A 22496-nucleotide genomic window follows, 5' to 3' on the forward strand; every position below is an offset into this window, starting at 1 on the left:
TCAATGTGGTTTGCATCACATGCTTTTAAATGTTGGGGAAACATTCATGCTCATCTTTTACCCACATTTTTCCATATTTCCTTCATGTGCAAAAATAAAACCGTCATGCAAGGAAACATTTTTTCTTTAAGTGATTTTAATGAGTGCTGCACATTTGTCGGCATAGTCTAGTTTAACTGGTAAAGTAATTGTTGCATGACCCAGTTTTTAACTTTCAGAATGAATGAAGTTATTTGAGGCAGAGAAGATTGCAACTGGAAGCACTAAGCGGCATTACTGATCCACTTCCTTCTACGGAAACTTAGATGACATTCTCGAAGAGCTGCATGGAAGACATTATACTTTCATCCTGTTGAGAAAAGAAAACAGATAAAAGCAGAAATGTGGTCAGGTCAATGAACGGAACGTGTGCTAAAAATGTTGATTTTGATGATGGGTTTACCTTCTGGCAGGTTTCTATGAATTCATCGATTGTCACCACTCCATCTCTGTTCCGATCCATTTTCTGAAAAAGGTCAGACATTAGAGAGGGAAAGAGTGGAGAGTCTAGTGGAAGTTTTAGGTCTTAGGTTTTTGGGTTTTTTTTTGAAAATTGAAAAAAAGGTGTTGGATATGAAAATCAGGAGATTCAGATGGACACATGTGAATGTGAGGTAGTGATGCACGGTTGAGAAGTTTTTGACCTTTGTCCGCTGCTGTCACCAGACTTGCAAATACCGGTAACATTGTTACTAGTTGAACTATTAAACTAACACTGACACATTTGCACATGTTAAAATGACAGGTGTTATGCAACTTACAGGTACGTTTCTTAGCTTGTGCATTTCAGTTGGGTTTGATTCAACTTGTTCTTGTTCAGTTTAAATTCCTGAGAGAGATGGTGTCAAAATATTACAGTCCACCAGGTACAATGACATACACTGAAAAAAATGTTTTTTTTTGGCCCACTAAATATTACTTCAATCACAAATGTAGATTCTACAAGAAATTACTATTTCAGTGTTTTTACTTAAAATTGACACCTTTTATTTAATGCGTAACTTGGTATTCATATGTATTTTGGAATCTTCATTTTAGTAATAATAAAAATATATATATACTTGAGCGATGGAAGTTGACCTTTGGTGACGTCACAGTGAATTTGCGCTCGTTACTTTGAGAGTCAGACTGACACAGATCAGGACCTGAACCAGGATGACAATGGCTTGCTCCCTCAGTCGTTGAGTATGTTTATGTGTTTTATCAACATTTTCACGATACTGTTTGTCAGCTGAAGTCAGTGTTTGGTTAGCCGGCTAGCTCATTACTGTACATACTAGCTAGCAAACCTGACCCTGAAGGTAGACAAAGGTAGATGAGATGCCATCATTCGCTGCTTGATGGAGTTCCTCAGAGAGTCTGCAGAGGAGCTCACCAAAGACTACTGGGTACATTTTTACGTATTCTGATGTAAATTTTTTTCAGTGTACACTTTGGTTTTGGACCAGAACAATATCTGAATGTAATATTTTATTAAAATACCAGGATTAGACTGAGTTGATTCAGAGGTAGCGTACCTGGAAGAATTTCTCCACATGTTCAAAGGGGGAATCTTCCCGTACACTCGGTGAAGTACACCTTCCCATCATGTCATAAATGGACGTCATTATTGCCAACATTTCCTGCAGGAAACCAGTAAGACGTACATTACCTGCAGAAATCATGAAACTGCTATAGATTTTGTTTCAGTGTTGTTTGTTGACCACACCTCTTTAGTAATGTAGCCATCCTTGTTGATGTCATATAGATTGAATGCCCATCGAAGTTTCTCTGTAACTGAGCCTCTAAGCAACACAGACAATCCTAACACAAAGTCCTGTAAAAGTAAGCAAAAGTTCAATCATTAGCTTTCCTTAAATGACAATCATTGTCTTTAAAACTAAAACTGACCACAGGACTTCAGACCCTGAAGAACTCACTTCAAAACGGATGGAGCCACTTCTGTCCATGTCAAATGCATTGAACAGGAAATGTGCATACATGGTTGCATCTGAAAACACACAATATGTGCAGGATTGGTAATTAATTGGCTTTGATTAATTGCAACACACTTATAAAACTAGATTATTTATTTTACACTGAGAGTCATGACTGACTTTGCTTGTCTTACAAATGTATGATATTTTGTCCTGTTTTTCAGTCCACACAAGCTATTAGTTTTGATATGGATTAGTCAACTTAATACTGATTATTCAGACACATCAGAGTTTGTGTTATGTGTTACATACTGTACCTCCTTGAGGGAAGAACTGTGAGTAAATGACCTTGAAAGTTTCCTCATCCACTAATCCACTGGGACATTCCTATTAAAAGAACAAACAAACATTCACTGGAATTTCGGTATCTAGAGTATACTAGAGTATACAATTAATTACCACAGCTGTTGTCAAAACATATAATTAGTCATTTTAGATTTTGAAAACTGTATCAGAGATTAAATATGTGAACTTTTGACAAATTTGCAAAATGAAGACCTTGGTTTACATTTGTGTCCAAAGCTACACTGGTACACTTTTTGCAGTAGCATGTTAAAGTTAATATCATGTGGTGCAGGACTAAGACCACTAGAGGGCAACAAGATCATGATATCAAAAAACTGCTTTAACTGCATGGGGTAATCATGACTGAGGCCTTCTGTGCTTTTTATTATTCCTCTGAATACAGCTCCTTCAGAGTAGTCAGTATCAGTAACAGATAGGCTAATGGTGTGCATTTACAGGCTGCAATTTCTTACATACTTAAATCCATACATGTGATGCAAAGAACAGTACTACAACAACACTAGGGAGAAAAGCAAACCAGAGATATTGAAAACTTAAAATGCCCAAAATGGAATCACAGGCTATTTTACATACTCATTCAAAGCAGGCGTTGTCTTGCAGGTCATGTTGGACATTAAACAAAATTAGGTACACTCAATAAAAAGGCAGAATGCATGACTAAAAGCACTTTTGAGTAAGTGGTTGATGTATGCTATTTTCCCAAACTGTTGTTTTTTGTATGGTAAAGTTTTGGATACTAACTGAAAAATAGTATACTACAATAATTACATACTGTTTTCAGTTGGTATGTAGTATGGAACTGGGACAGAGCACAGGTGTGTTTCTTTGTGAATACAGCCTACATGTAAAATTTAAATTAGTTTTTTATTTAATAATAAATAAATAAAAACAACCAAAAACTGGAGCAGCTGATTTCACTGGAACATGCTGCTAAATAAACTTAGTTTCACAGCAGACGGTTTGACCACCAGGAAAAACTAAGGTGGCGCTAATGACATTAACGATGGCTCTCTTCAGTGTGTCAGTGAAGCATCAGAACCCTGCAGGTGACAAAACCAAATGAATTTCAGCCATCATAAATGTTGCTAATTACACCTGTGCTTTTCCTGCTAAGACATGTCAAAATGCTCTGAAACATGTCTGTTTGATTACTTAAAGGTACTTTGTGGAAATGTCATTTCAAACATTTTTGCTTACACTTTGCTTCTCTCACCACAACTCATTATCTTTTCACAAACCCCATAAACAATTGCAAAGCCAGCTTTATTTACATTAGCTTGTGGTTCTTTAAGAGCAGTTTGCTACCTTTAATGGCATCTTACAGTCATTAATTCAATATGCATTACCGCCCTCAGCAGTCACGACCAAAATATGTGTCAGGCCCATGCATGTGCATGCTGGTGTTGGCAGGACACAAAATATTAAACAACAAAGGCAATCATATGGCTAATATACATTATATGACCAACGGCATGTGTCCACTTTAGGCTATGAAGTGGCACTGCTGGCCTTTTTCTTGACCCGCACAAAATGTGCCTGAAATAGCCACATGTAACATAGCAAATATGGCCCAAATATCCCAGATCAAATGTGGGCCTTTTTTGGTAAATATGCAGTGCTCTATGTGTATTCAGGATGTTGGCCAGTTCTGGTTTATCTGGTTTTTCTTGGTTGACATACAGCATTGCTATGGCTTGCTTGTGGCCTAGATCTAGGACACAGGAGTGAACTGTCCAAATGCCATAATTTCATGTGGTATGTTGGGCTGGATAAAAGTGCTGAAAGTGTCAGGGGTGGGTCGCATCTGGGCCACAGCAATTTTGCTATCTGGGGTAGTTTCCAACCTGGGTTTACACAACACAAACCGGAGAGGTCACAAGATGGTTAACAGGATGAAAAAAACATCTTCTCATCTAATCTTTGCTTTCTTCCTGTGTGAATTACTAAATCAGTTTCAGACATCTAAGCTTTGTCTGAGGGGAGGTACAAATTGTCAGACTTTGAAAATCCCTGATCTAAAATATACTAAAAAAAACAGACTGAGAAAGAGTAGAATAGTTGTAGAACCTATATAAATACTATCACTACAATGTTGGGAGGCACAGTTTTAGACAACAGTGTGCCTCCAACTCTGTGGCAACAGTTTTTGGAAGAACAAAACGAGGTCCATAAAGAAATGTTTTTACCTCATATCTGTGCACACTCAGATTATATACATCAGCATCTTCTCACTGTCTTTCTACAAACATATGTCTTTACACAAAGTAAAACATACTGTATAATTACTTACACCCTCAACTGGAGTCTTATAAAACCCATATTCCCAAACTAACCCAAAACTCAGTGTTGATAGATGTTGTGAATGCAGTTGTTGTTGATATCTGTCACATTATCCACATCATTTCTATCTGCTATACTCATTTTATATTTTACTATCTTTTGTCTCCCCCTGTCTCTTCTATCTTTATTACTTTATCTTACACTAATTAAAAAAAGAAAAATGATGACTGGAACCGGATGAACTGGAACATCGACTGAAATTTATATAGCCAGGTTCCAAAATGATGTGGAAGAGCCAAGGCTATTATAGCAGCATGTTTATGCAGGCTTTGGACTGAGAGGTTTAACAAGTACATACATATCAATGTGTAATATCAACATACCTTTTCCACATGTACCCATATTTTTGTCATGTTGTGTATATTTAGTTGAAGAAACTGTAAATTGACCCTGAAACATATTCTTTAATAATTGCTCATTCTGAACTGCACCCCTAAGTCACCATTACAATCTGTGTAATAATCTTTACCCCTGACTGTGCTGATTGTTCTCTTACATTTTTGAAACCTCTGTAAAGCGACTGAAGCTCCTTCCTGGTGAACTGAGTCTGGGCTTGGAGCTGATCGAGGCCCTCAGGTTGGTGGCGCACCATGGATAATTCGAGGTCATTGTCACAGCTGTCTGCCAGAGGAAGGAAACACAGAAAATGGGGGAGGTAGGAAACAGAGGGAAGGAAGAAAAAACCAGGAGGAAATAGTGGTAAGACAAGAAAGAAAGAAAAAAGGAAGGAAGGAAGGTAGGGTACGGAAGGAGTTGAAAAATCTAGAAACCCAAATAGATGGGAGGCAAAAAAAAAAAAAAGATACTGGACATAACTCAAAATGCTCACCATCTTTAAAAGAAAAACAAAATGTAAAATTGAAAAACAAAAATGAGAGGTTTCAGAAGGAAAGGTGAGACAAGGGAATGGGTAGAAGGTAAAAGAGGGTGAGAAGAATGTACAGAATTGGATAAAAAGTAATAAAAGAAGATAAAACAGCAGCAATTAATTCGCAGAAAGGTGGTCAAATTATGGGTCAGCAGAACACATAGCTTTGAGACATAGTGATGCAAAGAAATTAGGGTGGTTAGAGGAAATAAGCAGATACAGTGTGGGATAACTAGTGAGTGAGAGCAGTTTAACGACAAAACATCTTTTCACTGTGGACACTTTCACTCCACTTACTCTGTCACTTATTCACAATTCCCTATAAAACAGAGAGAGATTAGTGACTCTAGTTATGAATAATTCTATTTTTCTGCAGTTGCTGACAGCTGTAGTGATTTCAAACACAGCATTTGACTTGCCATAAAAGAACAGGTGTCACTAATGATCAATTATGCAGCAATAATTGATCTTGTTAGTTACACCTGTTCTTGGCCAGTCTAAATGTCCACCATGAAAAAAAAGGTTTATTATGTCAGGCGATGAGACTAAACTGGCAAAGTCAGTTAAATAAAAAAATTAGGGGGAAGAAGTTTGCAGAGAAAGCTGTGGAGGGGGAAATACCACTGGAGCTACTCACCATCTTTACAAGAAAAAAAAAGTAGAGTGAAGAGGTGAGAGAAAGAAAGAAGAAAATTCACAGTTCACGGTTAAAATTAGCTTAAAAACTATTTACCAATTCACCAACACTGTAAATACACACTATTATAGGATATGTTCACATTTTGTCCAAGTATCTTACAACAAAACTCACATATGTACATTAAAACAAAGTCTCAGTCTTTCCTCTCTGTGTTACCCTGCAGCTCAATGGGGTAACACAAAGACAACGTTTTTGTACTGAAAAGACTGCAACTTTGGGAGATTGATTTGTCTGATTGTCTAATGCAGACCGCTGAAGCCTCCGGTCAAAATGTGGCTGAACTGTGGATTTTATCATCCATCACTTACACTGAAGTTGTTTTTGGAAGTGATCTCCTCACAGCCAGTATGAAGAGGAGGGGCAACTACAGTTTCAATGTAGATACTGCTAAAATGTGAGTATGTGAGTATTGTTTTAAGATAAACTTGAGAGGATGTGAGAGAGTTAAAAGAATGCAATTACTCATAATTTTATCACATTCAACAAAATCTAATAATAATAATAATAATAAGTTTTATTAAGGATTAATATCCCAATGCTACAGAGAACACAAAACCCTTATAACCAACAACATAGTTTATTTTCTTCAAACATCTCTTTACGTCTTACCTTCCAGTGACAAAGGCTCCCAAATTCCAAACTGTTTGAGCACAACAATAAAGAGTCCAATGACAACAGCAATGGCAATAGCTTCCATGCCATCCAATCCCATTGTTGCCATGCATTAGATATCACCTCTGCAAAAGCCTTTTTCAAAAAATGTAACTTAAACAAATGCTTCTCTGATGTGCAACTAAACTGATGAATTTTACCGAGCACTTTGCATCCAATCATGTCTGGCCTTCAGCCACCTCCATCAGTTTGTTCTACAGGCATCAGCAGTTATATTCACTTAAATGAAACCCCTGACTTAAACCACTGACTGGTTAGAAAAAAACTCTAGCAGACTGACTGCAGAGCGTCCTCCTTTAAGAAAAAGTCCATCATGCGCTCTTGTATAGAAATTAGTAGATTAATCTCCCCAAATGATGCAAAGCTATCTCCATTTGCAAACCATCCATTGCTGCATTTCACGTCCTGACCAGTTCATATTAGGATCTCTCCCACAACTCCATCAACCCAGGGGCGGCTCCACCCCCATTTTCTCCATCTCCTCTCACTCTGTGTGTGTGTGTTTGAGGTTGGTGAGGGACAGTGGAGAGAGATAGAGTGTGTATGTGTGTGTGTGTGTGTTACTGAAGGAATTTCTTTACTTATAGTCTCTGATTGACAGTCTAAGCTTTCTTTATTTGCTCAGTCATTTCAAGGATGCAAAGCTGTAAAACCAAGCATTGATCCACATCCATTGATGGTTGGGAACAGCACTTAGAGTGAAGGAGCCTGCCCTGCCCTCTGTGGCGCTGCTTGTGTCTACTGTGCCATTCGGTGATACATGGTCAATAAATCAGACAGCTTCACTCAAAGCTGGTATACAATGTGACTGTTGTGACTGTAAAAACAGCTCTGTTTATGATATTGTAATTAAGAATAGTAAAGTTGAAGTAGAAACCTCTGTGCTGCAAAGGTGTGCAGCACACTTTAGAGATAATGTGTTCTGCCAAATACTCCACATAACAGTGTATTCAGTGTTCTGTGAGCACATGTGGAACATGCATTTTCACAGGTCTGGGTGAGTGAGTCTGTGCATGTATGCTGTGCTGGAATACTATAAGAGTGATGAAGACGAATATGAGCATATAGTTCATAGCTGATGACTCTGCACATCATAATGGATTCAGTTTAAGCAGGAAAGGGGGGTGGAGAGCAAATCAATTGTTGAGAGGTTAAATATTGGTCTTAGAACAGGGAGAGAAAGCAGGCCAGGAGTGCATTTTGATGGCCGGGGAGGGTTTATACAAGTTAGAGACTCCAAATGGACTCATCATTAATGTCCAACAGTGCAACGGCTACTGAAAGAACTAATGAACTACTACCACAAGAAGAGTGTTACCTTTATATGTCTACTGTTCATTTGAACTACACAGAATTTCTTCTTTAAGATGTTTTGGTACAGAATGGGATTTGATGTCTCCAATAACCATCTGTTTTTTAATTTGTGGTTTACTGTAGTACAGATGTTACTACCTTCTCTACGCAACTGAGGATGACTGCTTTTCCTCTATAATAGAAAAAGGATACACTTGTGGTGGTGCTCTGATGAAGGCTTGTTGTTAGGATTTGGAGTAAAATGGTAAACTGAGGCCATTGTTCAGGTTCAAAATGTTTAAGTCTGTCTTAACACAACAGGCAAATGTGCTTACAGTGTAACTGATGCAGGGAAGTTGTCATTTTGTGTATAATGTATTTACAAGTTTATCTAGACAAAATATGATCTAATGGAGTCACATGATGTGGATATCTTCCATAGCTACAGTCTTTTTAATAAAAATGTCCCTGTTTGTGTTTCGATACACAGTGTTTTGCTGTTCAATAGCACTGGACGGATTGTAACAAAAGAGGCAGTTTGGCACTAATAATACAGTAACTTAGAAAGATATCGACTTGATTTAAATAATTAGGACAGCTGGACCTTTATTTTAGCTTAAAAAAACTTTAAAATAGGAGGGAGGACTGTGGATTTTGTCCCTCATTACTTGCATAGAAAGTGCCTTATGAAGGAATCCCTTACTGGCCAGTATGAAAAGAAGGAATCATTAAAGCAAGAAAATGTATCAGTGTTCATTTGGGCACCTGACTGTTGCTTTAGGACAGACTGAAAAAAGTGTGAACCTATCCTTTAAGTTCCCGTTGAGTTTTTGGAGTGCTGTTATCTCAGTTATCACTTCAGCAGTCTCGTCTTTCTTAGGAACAACTGGAATAACCTTACAAAAAATGATTTAGTTAACTGTGCCTTTTATAAATCAACAGATTGTTAACAGTGAGATCATAGATGATGAGACTGTCCAGCTGATACAAGTCTGAAAATACTTTCAATCTATTGCATATAATACTTTTGCTGAAGTGTGGGTTGTTTGCACTTTGCCAGAGAACATGCAAGATGTATGAACTCATGTGGGAACTCATCTGCCATGAAAATAATGCAACATTATAGTGTTTAATGCATCTTAAGTGCTGGTATATCCCTGTTCTTCTATTAAAAAAAGACAAGAGTCCAGTTGCTTTAGCCTGCAGAGATGCAGACAGTGCAGCCATCAGTCTCACGGTTGGGCTCTAATGACTGTAGTGAGAGCATTACAGCACAAGAGCCTGAGCCCATCAGTCAAAAATGATGACACAACTTCTCGATATACAATTAAACACCCTTAACTTTGCTTTCTCTGAGCTTTTTCTTAGTGGGCTCTTAGTCCTCTTTCACTTGCAAGCATTACATTTTTTGGCAAGACATTATTTTTTCCAGAGGCCTCATAAACACACAGAATGAGATCATCTGCCCTTTAGTACAATTTTTGTCCAGGTTTCTTTTAATTATAATGTCAAACACTGTTTCTTAATAGCCACAGCTAAAACTAACTGTCTAAGAAACTGTAAGCTGAGAGAGGGGGACAGCCATTTAAATTGTTTTCAACTATTGTACAGTAGTCAAACGAGGCCTCATCCCTCCTTAAGAGCTGATTCGACAGAAAGCACAAACATGTCTCTGCATTAATACATACCAATTACCTTCTTCTATTAATAATAATTAATAAGAGGAAATCATGTGCAGGAGAAAAAGCTGAAAAGCTGCCACAACAAGGATTTATTGTACATTTTGACCTCCAAAATATGTAGACTTTTTGCTTTAATCTTTGTTACAGTTGCAGACACAGAGTAATAAATACCCTTCTTTCTTTTACTGACACCAAATTAGGTAATAAGCCCAGAGCAAAACATTTTAGGCAGTCACACATGAACAGTCTGCTGCAAATATTTGTGCAAGTTTCTCACAGTTCATAGGTTATCGGCTAAGTGGACATTAAAATAACCGCTTTTTAGAGTGACGACTTTAATTGTAAAAGACAGATTTGAGAACTTCTAAATGAGTGTGATGTGTGAGCCACTCAAGGTCAGACTGCAACAATGCACCAGTGTGCTTGCTAAAGTGAGCACTCTCCACTGGTCACAAACTATCATTTCACCATATACAGTGATGGTGGTTTGTCAACTGAGTGAGCCATTGTATTCAGAAGAATTGGGGCAGCCACTGCAGCTTAGCTTAGGTATAAGGCTAGTCAAGCTGCTGAATATCTGCTCTTTGAATGGGTGGAAGTAGGATTTAAAAGCAGTTTAAAGGTATGTAAGGTATGTATGTCATGGATAGAGAATGGCATCACCTGTCATGGGGCCCAGTAGGTTTATATGGCACAGCCTGATATTCATACTGCAGGGCCTAATACAAAAAATCATCCTTAAACGTGAACACTGGGCTTCCATAGGAATGCTCACCCAGAGCAAGGACCGGGACCGCCAGCTGGGGGAAACCCAAAAACATCCCCCGCCCCCAGAAAACCTACTTTCTACTCTGCCCTGTCAGACCAACATTATTTTCTTCATGCTTTTTGTTGTTGAAATGATAGGTGAGCTAGATGAGATGCACATGTATAAAAATGAGTGCAGACCACCATCTATTGAAAAGAGATGGTGGTGCAGGAGACATTCAAGTGCTATAATGTCTACAGACCAGTAGATGGTGATCAAATTGTTATAAAGTGGAGGAAATGTGCTTAAACCTGACTAACAGTCCTGCTAGGAAAAAATATTAGAAGTCAGAAATTATTTTGTATTTGAGTTAATGATTTTAGTGATTCAGTATGTCATGTCCAATGGAGTCCTGCTGCAGATATACTTAAATGCTTCATAATTAAAGATCAACACCATTTCCTTGATTATGTCCAAATTAGGGATGGGATATAGAGTTGTATTTTAACTGTAGTTACTTGGTGATCATCCATCAGAGCATTTTTTTCTGTTGCTGTTTTCAACCATGTTCTTTCCAAGGTGCAGTCCATCTGTCTCTTGGCAGAGAGAGAAGTCAGCATTAAATGAGTCTGGATGACAACAGCAGGTCATTTCTGGAAACCACAGAGGCGAGATATCGTCCGCTTCTCACTGTATTCGTCACCAAGACTGATTAAAATACCAACTGAGTAAAATATTATATTATTATATAACAATTACATGACAGTATTTGCAATAAATTCAAGTATATGATATCAAGTTGACAGATTGCAGAAATGAACGTCTGTCCTGCCTGTCAGGTGCATGTATGCAGCAGACTGTCTGCACAGAAGGGTGATGTCAATAATTTAGATAAAGCAAGAAAAACGGGGTCATGTCCGTGGAAGACACTGCGCTCTTCATCTAAAGAACGTGCCCCATAAACATGGTGAAAGGTAATCCAGATGCATATATTTTCTAATTGATTAGTTACATTTTGAATTGTGTTGATTAAATTGTTAAGTTTGAAACTAGATCTTCAGTGGGAATCATTACATAAAAACAAAGAAAGGGAGAGCAGGCATTAATTTATAGCGGATCAAACGTAAGTCTATGAAACAGTGTGAGAGGTAAGAGTGGAAAGTGGCATTCGTCCATTCACTAAGTGATTGGCTGCTGAAATGAAGTGGCATTAGGGGAAGAGAGAGGTCTGCACTGTTAATGGTGAACGGAGAGCGTGAACATAGAATTTTAAATGCAGATTTATACGGTAGATTGCACAGACGCTTTAAAATTCATGTATCTCATACTGTATCTCGCTGCTGTGCTCTGCTTCGTGTCCCACTTCCCTCTGCTGTCACACACAATCATGCAGATATTTATTATACTGTATTGCTGGGGTGTAAGCCCACTTGTGGGTCTCTTTATGGGGCTCTACCTGGCCCTTGTTGGGTGGTGCTGGCTATGATCCACTTGACGAGACAGCACTTCATCAGAGATTTACGAGTGATCCGTGGTTTCTGCCACTTGGAGCCATCTGTCTGTCCACCTGGGTTCGGATCTTTCCCATTGGCATCAGGCATCAGGCCTCCATCCACCGTCTTGTCATTCGCCTGAGGAAAGACAGAATATATCTTATATGCTATGATGCTTCTACACTCTTAAAAGTTCCTACCAGAGCACCCTGCTGACCATATCTCAGGCAGGGAGTAATACCTGACCCAAGTTCAGTCACTTTCAGGCCAAAGGTCGCCTCCCTACTTTGTTCTATTTGTGACACCAAGCTTTGTGTTGTGTGTGTCTCATAAGCCAAATTCATCCTTTAATACTTGATCTGAATCAAGTATAGCCATTTGTATTGACATATGTGATTTGAATAGTATAATTTTAAAAACAAGTTTTTTTTAATGATAATTTAATGACAGAGGTGACAGGTTGGGCTTAGAGCCAATGTTACATTCCTGTAGGAAATGGGAGACGCAAACAGATTAGGAAACAGGCCTCAATACAGAAATTATATGAAAATAAAATTGCCTCATCTTCAAATGGGTATCTCAAGCACATTTCAGCCAACCAGCTACCATCTGGATGTATAGTAACATCAACTTTGGACTGGTTAGTACAAAGGATGTTAGATATAGAGCAAAGGATGTTAGATATAGAGCAGAGGTTCCTGAAAATATTACACGGCAGAATGGTTCGTAAAACCCAAATTAAGCACATATTCCTTGGTATGACTTGCCATAACTACCTTTTAGGCACCTTAAATCATAATGATATATACCACATTATGAGGTGGTCTGGTGTCGTTTGGTACTAGTACACCTGCTTTTACAGTTTAACATCGTGAATGTCAGAAAGAATCTTCAGTAGGAGTTACACTCAGTGAGTTGGGATGAACAGATCAATACCTCAGTAATAAATATTTAGACAATGAAACTCTGCTCACTTGGTATTAATATCTCTTAAAAAGCATTGACTTGTAAGATTTATTTAGCTTAATGTAGTTGATTGAAATATTTTTTCAACATTGCAGTTAGGAAGGAATCCAATCAGTTTTTATTTATTACAAACATGAAAGCATTTTAAAGAAGTCTTTAATGTGCTCAGTTGAGTCTTTCTGGAAAAGATCTAATATTCCTATAATAGAAGCACTTCTGAGAATAGGGACATGGAAGCCCTCGTATTCTGTTATTTTCATGATCACATAACATCTTGTCATCTCACACTGAATACATATTCAGTGTACCTACAATCAGATTAATATTTCACTGTTTATAAAGCTTTACATATTTGGCATCAGTGCATTTAACAGCACAATCCATCGCCTGTAAAATAGTCGAAATACTTGTATCATGATGACTCATCATCCTCAAATTTCCATTTTGTTTTCTCAGGCGTCATCACTTCATTGGACTGTGTTTTTCACTCCCATATGTGTTGACTCATAGTCACTGTCAGTGTTATTGTACAATGTACTGTGCTGTCCAGCAGTACCTCATTAAAGCCTTTCTTTTTTGGGGGAAATTCTCTTAGATTTGTCCTATCTGAAGCTACTTTCTTCTTTTTTTTCTTTGACGCCAGTGAGATCTTATTTTGTATAAAAGTCTTCTTTATGCTCTTTTATGTGTTTTTTGTCCCTGAAAAGTACTTGCTCATTAAACAGGCTGTACACATAAAACAGCTTTCTTTCAGAGGTTGGTGAGGATGTAATATAAAGGTTTTGCAGAGAAAATAGAAGTACTATCTGGGGAGCTCCTCTGCCTCTTCAGCCCCCTATTTGAATATGAAAGGATGCCAAAGCATACAGAGCGTCGAGAATGTCGCTCAATAATTCACACTCCTTAAAACGACATCAATAAAAGATTAGAGTTGGCTGCCACTTTGAAGTGTGCCATAACTAGTAGAAACTAAGACTGATGGACCATCATAAAGCGACATAAACAACTGGATACATACACCTCACCTGCACATAAACATACATATATGTTATATGTTATGTTATATGTAAGGATATATCCTCTGGAGTTTCTAAAGCAGTTTTTGGCAACCTTCTCTGGCTTGTGATCTCACTTTTAGGTCCCATACATTTCCATAACTCCAGATATCATAGATGTTGAGTTGTTATGATGATTCTTTTTTAAAAACTAAATGTATTATGATTATGAAAATATATTTAAAAATGTATAAACAATTCAATTCATACAAATGATTTGTGACCCAGCTAAAATATCTGCTGCAATCCCAGGTTTTGAAAATCTGGTGTTAAAGATCTGAAGAGAAGGTGATTAGGGGGATTAACACCCAAAGAGCGCTACATTATTGAGAGGAGAGTGGCCATGTATACCAAGTTCGTCCTGTGATCATCTAAGTCATCATGAACACACACTCACACACACACACACCCAGCGCATCTGCACACACACACACACACACACACACACACTGCTAAAACCAACCTCAAATGTCTGTTTTTCTGTCAGCTCAGATGTAAATTAAATAGCTGATGGCTGTTTCTGTAAATTATATAAGATTCAACTTTATTGTCATCGCACAAAGTATTGCGACAATGGCATATAGTTAGGTATCGAAGTGCAAATAGGGCAAAAAAGTGCACAATTACAGATATTATGTACAAAATATTAGGTGGTATAAATGTGTAAATGCAGGTAAGTAAAGGATCTAACTGAAAAGTGTTGTATACATGCACAAGTATGTCAAAGTAACATTGATAAATAATACATATTATAGGTCAGAGTGGATACATACGCTGAGGATGCTGAGGTACACAACTTATGATGTGTCCCAAATAACATCTGCTGGTGGTTGGCTGGCAAACCAACAACTTTTTAGAGCCTTCTAGAGATATAAGGGATTATAACTGAAGGTCCCGTGTTTTCAATGATATGTAAATTACAAACCTTGTGTTGTTTAATTACTGTGGATTTCTTCAAGTTTGCATCTTTCCGAGCCTGCTGCTTTCACACCTACTATGATGTAATCTGCTTTTATTTATTTTTACCATATGGCTAAATTGTTATTGACCAAATTACAATGAGTGACATTCAGCAAAACTAACACATGCTATACATTCATATGTGCCTTGAGGTCGGTGTGACACATGCATGTGCCTTGTCACAATTCTCTTTAAAGATTAAGATCACATTTTCTCTGTAAAAGTATATGATCCTGATCTTTTCTCTAATCTCTAATGTTCAGCTGAGTTGGAAGACTTTCTGTTGTTAATAAAGTACTGTAAGTTTGCTGCAGATCACCATTTGCACATTGTAAATCTCGATAGGAATACTACCATGATGAATCACTCTGTCTGTTAGTGGATTTTTTTTCAGGAGTGAGAGAATAAAAATATAAAAATAAAAAAGTAATAAATGTTTACTGTACCTGCATTGCGTCTGAGTTTGTGTTGCTGTTTTGTTTTTGCAGAAAATCGGAGCTTCTCCGCTCTAATTCCTTAAATGCTCCTCAGTGAGCTGCAGCAGCTTGCAGAGAGACAGAGGAAGACAGAGAGAGAGAGAGAGAGAGAGAGAGAGAGAGAGAGAGAGAGAGAGAGAGAGGAAGAGCAGCTAGATGAAGGAGGAGCAGACAGAGATATCACACTCAGTGAGCCTGAGGATAAACTCTGTAAAACTATGATCGCCACATGTTGCAGATTATCAAAAATGTGCACCTGATGAGAATGATTCAGTCAGTGACAGTGCTGAGCATCAGTTGTGTGGAAGCCTTGAGCTGATCTCAACAAGTGAAGAGGAGGCAAACAATTTATAGCACGACAGAAGGAGCAAGATGTGGATGAGGTGTTTACATTGTGACAAATGTTATTGGAAACGCCAGACATATCATAACCTGAGTGATGATGATTTTGTGGTGTGGGTCCAAGCTCAGTCAGTCACTAACAGTCCATGTCTCTGTGGAAATTAAAAAGGATTGCTGTTTTATAACTCAGTGTGCTTGGCTTCCACATATAATAATTTAATACAGTTTCTCTGTCACACTGCTAAAAACAATTTCTGACTTTTATCTAGTCACTTTTTTTTCTTTTGGGGACAAACTGATGTGTCATTTTTGTACAGCTCAAAAAATATTTCTGCAGAAACAAAATTTACAACAATATCACAGAAATAAGACACATTTTTAACTTAACTGACTGTTTAATTTTCATTTTTACCATTTCAGATATTTCAGTGCATATAAATCTCATATTACTGTATTTGTTGCATGATGGTTCCCCCAGCAACATATCATCAACAATAAATTAACCACAGTGTCAAGATGGTATCATGCTGCAAAAAATGTATCCAACTGTATCTGACTTTGAACTTTGAAATGATAGTCCGGTTAGTGCACACTCTGTACTTTGCATCAGTTTCTGTATCTATGGCTTCACATTAACCTGAAAGGTAAATGAATACAAGTACAGGAAGCTGCCTCCTGAGCCAAAAATATACACTGACATTGCTCCTGCATCTGTTAAAGTGCCTCTTCTCAAATTCTATGAAAGTTGAGAGGAGGAGGGCGTTTTATTATCAGGGGGAATCTGACGAAGAAAGAGAAGAAAGAAGAGAGAAGAGAGAAAAATATGGTTTGGCTTAGTAATCCATAATGAGGGTTTTGTGTGTGTGTGTGTGTGTGTGTGGGGGGGGGGGGTGGTTAACAAATTTTGTTGTCGTTGCCTTTTTCATTGATGATCAATAATGAGAAGCCAGCAATAAAATGCATGTTAGCACGTGTATATGTTTATAAAGCCACACTGAGTCATCAAAAAGTGTCATTCCATTATATGTCAGTTCTGTAATATGACACAAACATGCTGGTGACATGAAAGCACTCTAGATCATTCTAAAATGTTGCCATGTTTGGAAGCAGGACAAAACATTTTTGAACAATCCTGTGTTATTTATATATTAATATCTATTATTATATAATAATAAATACTCATATTTAATTGGCTTAATGTAATGATTGGCGGTCCGAGAACACAAAATGTCTGACAGCTACACTACTATGACTGCCATCTAAACAAAATGAGACACATTCAATATTTGCGTACTGTCTGTCCTTGTGCCTCTTATCTTCCTACAGGTCTGTCTCACTCCTGCAGACACTGAAGTTATTTTTAGCCTTACAAGTTCCAGAGAGTGCCAAGTTTCCCCGGTACCTTCCACATCAGTTCAGGGTTTAATTGAGGGTGTGTGTTCAGTGCAGATGCGCTGGGTGTGTGTGTGTGTGTGGTGTCTGTGAAAAAGAGTTTCTTTTATTTTCTTCGCTCATAAATGTTGCATTTTTTTTCTCTCCAAAACTGACACGCATGGCTGCACACATTTGTGCACGTATTCACACTTTTTCACCAGCTGTGCTGCAAATATCCATTGTTGCTCATCCTTTCATATATTAGGAGACATATATCATTGGATTGATACCTGTTTATGACTTAGAAAATAAAACCATGATCATAGTTTACATTAAATCTTCACAGCCCCATGGCTGAGATGGTATTAAAGGTTTTCTGTTGTTCTCACTCTGAGGTTATAGCTTTTCCCCCAAATGTCCAAACATAAAGCTGAAATACAGACAAATCTAAATTAAAATCTCTACAGCTATCCTAGTAAACAAAAATAGGAGACCACATTCTGTCTACTAAAATCTGACTGAGATTTTTTGAAGAAGCAATACATGAAAAATACCTTTTCTCCCCTGTGGATAGCTTCTGTATAATTTTCAGGATAACACTAAATTGCTTTACAAAAAAATGCAGCTGTTTGGAGAACAATACGTGAAAGATTTGATTAAAAAGTCAAGGTGTGCCTTCACCAGTCACTGTGACTGTGACTAGACACAGTCGTGTTGCCAGAGGCGATACTTTGTCTTTTTAGGCATCAGAAGTGTTTTGTGGATCCTCTTCCTCATTGTGCTCCTTTCCTCCCCTCCATCCCTCTGCTTATTCTGCCTCTCTGCACTGCTGTCATTGATTTATCTCCATACTTTGGCTGTAATTTGAGTGAAAATTAGAAGCTGTTGTGTTTTTGCTGCATTGGTATATGAGTTTTGTTTTTTATATTTCTTGACTCATTCCATTTAGAGGATCCAGACAGCTGCTGTTTCAGTAATTCAGCTAAAACGGTTTGAACTTTCAGTTTTAAACTTGGTGTGATGCTAGTGAAGATGTAATAAAAATATAACCACTTCATTTACCCTCTGCTGCACCCCACTCACAATTTCCTGACCCACAAGGCTTGCAGGACTCATAATGCCAAAGCATTTCAGCATTTTAATTAACTCAGGAATCCTAATCTGTCTCTTGTGTTAATTACATGGAGCCCTGAGCAGCTCTCAAGATGCTGTCATAGTCGTTTTTATTAGGAACCACCACAGGTTACAGGTTAATTACACTCTGTGCCACTGCTTACAGTAACTTCTTTCCCACTAAACCTCACTGAATATGAAACAGCAGATAAAAATTTCATACTACACTGCCATTTTTCGTTTTTCAGTTTTTGCACATCATAACTAATGCAACATATACACCATATCTGACCTGAATTACTGCAGGTTATTGGATTTTATGGCATTGTAGTGCACAATGTTTGACATGTTGTCATTGTGTGTAATATTTCATAGTTTCACATGTAATAATTGCATATTTAAGCAACAGAACACTTGAAATGGACTTTAAGTTATATTAAAAATAAACATGTGGGCTTTTGTGTGTGGCATTTATAAACATGCTTAAAAGGGGAAATTGTAATTCTCTATTTTGCATTGAACATATTATTGGTTGTGTGAGGGAAATTAAGCACACAACACATCAACAAATCAAGTATGAATATCCTTTATCATATATGCCTGCTTATACAGTTCATTTTTAAATATTTAATTTTTGCTTAATTTCAATCTTGATTATTCTTCATCTTAAGCATGTACTCTTTAACTGAGAGAACTTTTGTTGTGAAAGATGTCTTTTAGTAACTGAGTGTGAACAAAGAATAATTGATTGAGAAAAGCCAAGGATGAAGGTGCAGATGAGAGTGTCATAAGGTGTCCAGTCCGCTGTTTCCACATGCAAAATGTATGAAGGGCCTCTTGACAGGTAGGAGGTCCCCCAGTAAAGAGAAACATGATAAGTCAGAGACAATGGGCTCACTATTATAATGTAATTACTTCTGTGAATGATGGCATGCTTTGTAGCTTCTATGTCAGGTGACAATATATCATGTGTTTCACTCTGCTTCTTTGTTGTTTGTTTCACACAGACACTGAGCCTGTGTGCACGTGTAGCCAAAGTGTGACTCATTTTCAGAGTGGAAAAACAGCCAAGTCAGTAGTCAGTGGTCAGTCTAAATGTCAATCTGTTCTTTTTTGTGATTTTGGAGCACATGAGACATGCAGGGCTTCATACCTGTAAATGTTCAGCACCACAGACAGCTACTGCAGCACCTCAGCCACTCAGCACCATGAACAGCGACATATTTCAGAGGTCACACAAGCTCCTGAGGTCCAGCGCACTCCCCATCTAGATTTTTATAGCATTTTTCAAAAGACACCTACAGTGTGCTCAATTTAGATTAAAACAAACTGAAACCCTATAAATTAATAAATATTTCACTGAGACTTTTTTTAAAGCAGGTTTGAGTAATTTAAAATAAGACATGCAGTTTGTAGCCCTGACTTCCTCAGACAAGTCATTCAAAAGTCAAAGCCAGATACTTACCTTAAGTTTTTACTTACATTTATTGTTTAATTATCTTAACTGCAGGAGAAAAGTCATGCTTGTTTAGTTTTCAATGTGGACACCAGATGTCTCTCTTGTCCAGAACATATTTTAGAGGCAGAGAACTGGCTCTTGGCTAGAGATCTTTTAGCAGTCTGGACAAGAGCAGCAAATTTGAGAAAAATCAGATGCCTACCAGTAAAGGGTAATTGTAAGTTTCTTCTCAGTAAAAAAAAAATCTGAATACTCCCTCCACATATACAGATAGGATGTGAAATGTGCTCTCTTCTGTACTCTCTCTCTTTCACACACATGAATTTTTAAACCCACATCCTAGTTTGTGATTATGTTCCAGTGCATAATCACAGGGTGTCACTGTGATCCAGTGTGAATATTCAAACTGCTCATATGGCTCTGCTCATACTTGTCATGACTCACAGCACTTCTATGTCGTATGGTCGTTGGTTTACCCTTACGATGCTCCACCATCGCACCTGAAAATAAATAAATGAGAATTTTTCGTCAGGCACTCTGTATACTTCCTCTTGAGATGGAAGGATTGGGACTGGCAGGCCTGCTCTTCCTGCGGAACCTATCAGACTGCAGCTCATGGAGCACATGGGTGCAGCTCGGCGGCCTTCTTTAGGCCTGGTTGCACAAGACATTGTGGAGAATATTGCACAGCGGTTCTGCCACCATTCTCCTCCGCTCAACTGCATAATTCAGACCTCTCTCACTCTCCCCACCATGAGGGTAGCCTCAGAGGAGAAAGTAGCCACACTCCTCCGGAAGTTAGCCATATTAGTAGTCCTCCACCTCAAATGCATAGACAGACCTCCCCATATTTCCTGATGCACAAGTCAGGGGGCATTAGACCCATACTGGAGCTGTGCATCCTGAACAGCCACATTGGACACAGACCTTTTCTCATGCTGATGGTCAGAAACTTTTTGCATCAAGCTGGGCAACTGGATGACACCTAGAAGACATGACCGATGTGTACTTCCACATCCTCATCCTACATGTTTGCAAGCAAGGAGGATACCCAGTTTGCTCTCTGGCTCTCCTTGAGGTCAACTAACACCCAACCATTGGGGCTGGATGCATTAGCCCACTTGGTTTGGCCTTCCTGATTTGCCAGTAGCATAGCAAAGACTACTTACCTGGTGTTTTTTTGGTCAAAGTCACATGAGTCTTGTATGCTCTAAAAACAGTGAATAAGGTCTTCTCTTTGCTCAAACACGGTATTATATCAAATATGTTACTAGATGTGTGCGGGCCATTACTTGTTCAGAAACACCCGTCTATTTGGGTAATCTGGAAAAAAAGCTGGCAAACCAAGATTAGAAAAATAAGATTCTCACTTTGGATACGTGAGAGGTGGCATGTTGTATTATCAGATTGAGCTGATGTGCGTAGCAGTGGTAGTGGGTATTTGGGTTACACATTGAGTACTTTCCTCTGAACACCAGTAGAGGCACCCCTCATCACACTGACTCCATCATATGCTGGGCAGATGAGCTCACTTTTCTGATCCTCAGGAAGGATGGCAGCCAGACACTCTTAAGTGCTGTTAATTTGTCTTAGTTGTAGCTGACAGCAGAGCGATGAACTCAAAAAATATTTCCTGTAGCACAGCACAAGCACTAGTTGGGACTGTGTGACAATATTCATTGTCTTATCGACAAGGATTGATAAAAAATCACCCCTCTGGGCTTCTTTGATGGTGTGTTCGCTCACAAAAAACAACACACAGTCTAGTAGCTTCTTCTGCACAGTTTCCTTAAATATATTTTTAAACACTTTCAAAAAACCCATGGAATAGCCCAGGCTCTATTATTCTCCACAGGATGTGACGATTGTTTTCCAGATCTTCATTGTTTCTTTGACAGCCAGTCCTCTGGCCTTCATCTAGCTGATGATGCAATGATCAGCCTACCAAACAATTTCTTGCCTCATACTATTGTCAAGATGACTGCTGCTATTTTAGTGCTGTTTACATTTTTCAGAAAGATGTTCAGGTCTTGTACCCCCATCACTGTCCAAAATTATTGATATCTACTCTGTTACCCAGGGAGGATTTTCTACCCAAACACAGCACAAAAAGTGAACATAAGCCTCTCCAGAGGTTGAGAACTATGGCCAAATGTTTCACACTGTACAAGATATTTATGATCATGTACATCTCATCAAGGAAGCAGTTCACTGTTCAGGAAGACACTGAAAGATGTCACAGTGAACCAAAGATCAACATTCAACAGCAGGAACAACATAGGAACCCAACAGCATGCTGAGGAGAGGCTACCAACCCATGCCCAGTAATATAATCTGTGATTTTCTATAATAAAGTAATGGTTTCCGCAGTGGTATGAATTTTACTGCATTTTCTGTAGTATGATCATTTTTACTGTGATTTTCTACAGTAGTGTGTTGATTAATGTGGCCTTTTTTGGCTTAATACACAGTACTATAGAGTAATATACTAAAAATATTCACGTTGATTATCTGTGTAGAGACGCAGTTAATTATTGTGGATTTCACTGACATGTTTTACTGTGTAATTTACTACACAGATGTTCAAGCCCTCAGGGAATAAGCTGTAAATATCTGTTAAAATAACTAGACGAG

The 22496-nt window shown here is 38.2% G+C and overlaps 1 protein-coding gene across 2 annotated transcripts; it reads right to left on the bottom strand.

The window, feature by feature from the left end:
* Positions 1-256: 256 nt before the first annotated feature.
* LOC128380567 (calsenilin-like) lies at positions 257-12252 on the bottom strand. Of its 2 annotated transcripts, none has more exons than XM_053340434.1 (8): positions 12081-12252; positions 5158-5282; positions 2273-2342; positions 1959-2029; positions 1748-1855; positions 1557-1661; positions 443-505; positions 257-349 (listed from the first exon to the last, which is right to left on the bottom strand). In XM_053340434.1, the coding sequence occupies exons 1-8, from the start codon at positions 12223-12225 to the stop codon at positions 302-304; spliced, it is 735 nt and encodes a 244-aa protein (XP_053196409.1). In that variant the 5' UTR covers positions 12226-12252; the 3' UTR covers positions 257-301. The 2 variants fall into 2 exon arrangements, with proteins under 2 accessions (XP_053196409.1, XP_053196408.1); XM_053340433.1 differs by lacking the exon at positions 12081-12252 and adding an exon at positions 6839-6995.
* Between the last annotated feature and the right edge of the window lie 10244 nt (positions 12253-22496).

This window comes from Scomber japonicus, chromosome 19 (genome assembly GCF_027409825.1).
Source record: "Scomber japonicus isolate fScoJap1 chromosome 19, fScoJap1.pri, whole genome shotgun sequence".
Classification (NCBI taxonomy): Eukaryota; Metazoa; Chordata; class Actinopteri; order Scombriformes; family Scombridae; genus Scomber; species Scomber japonicus.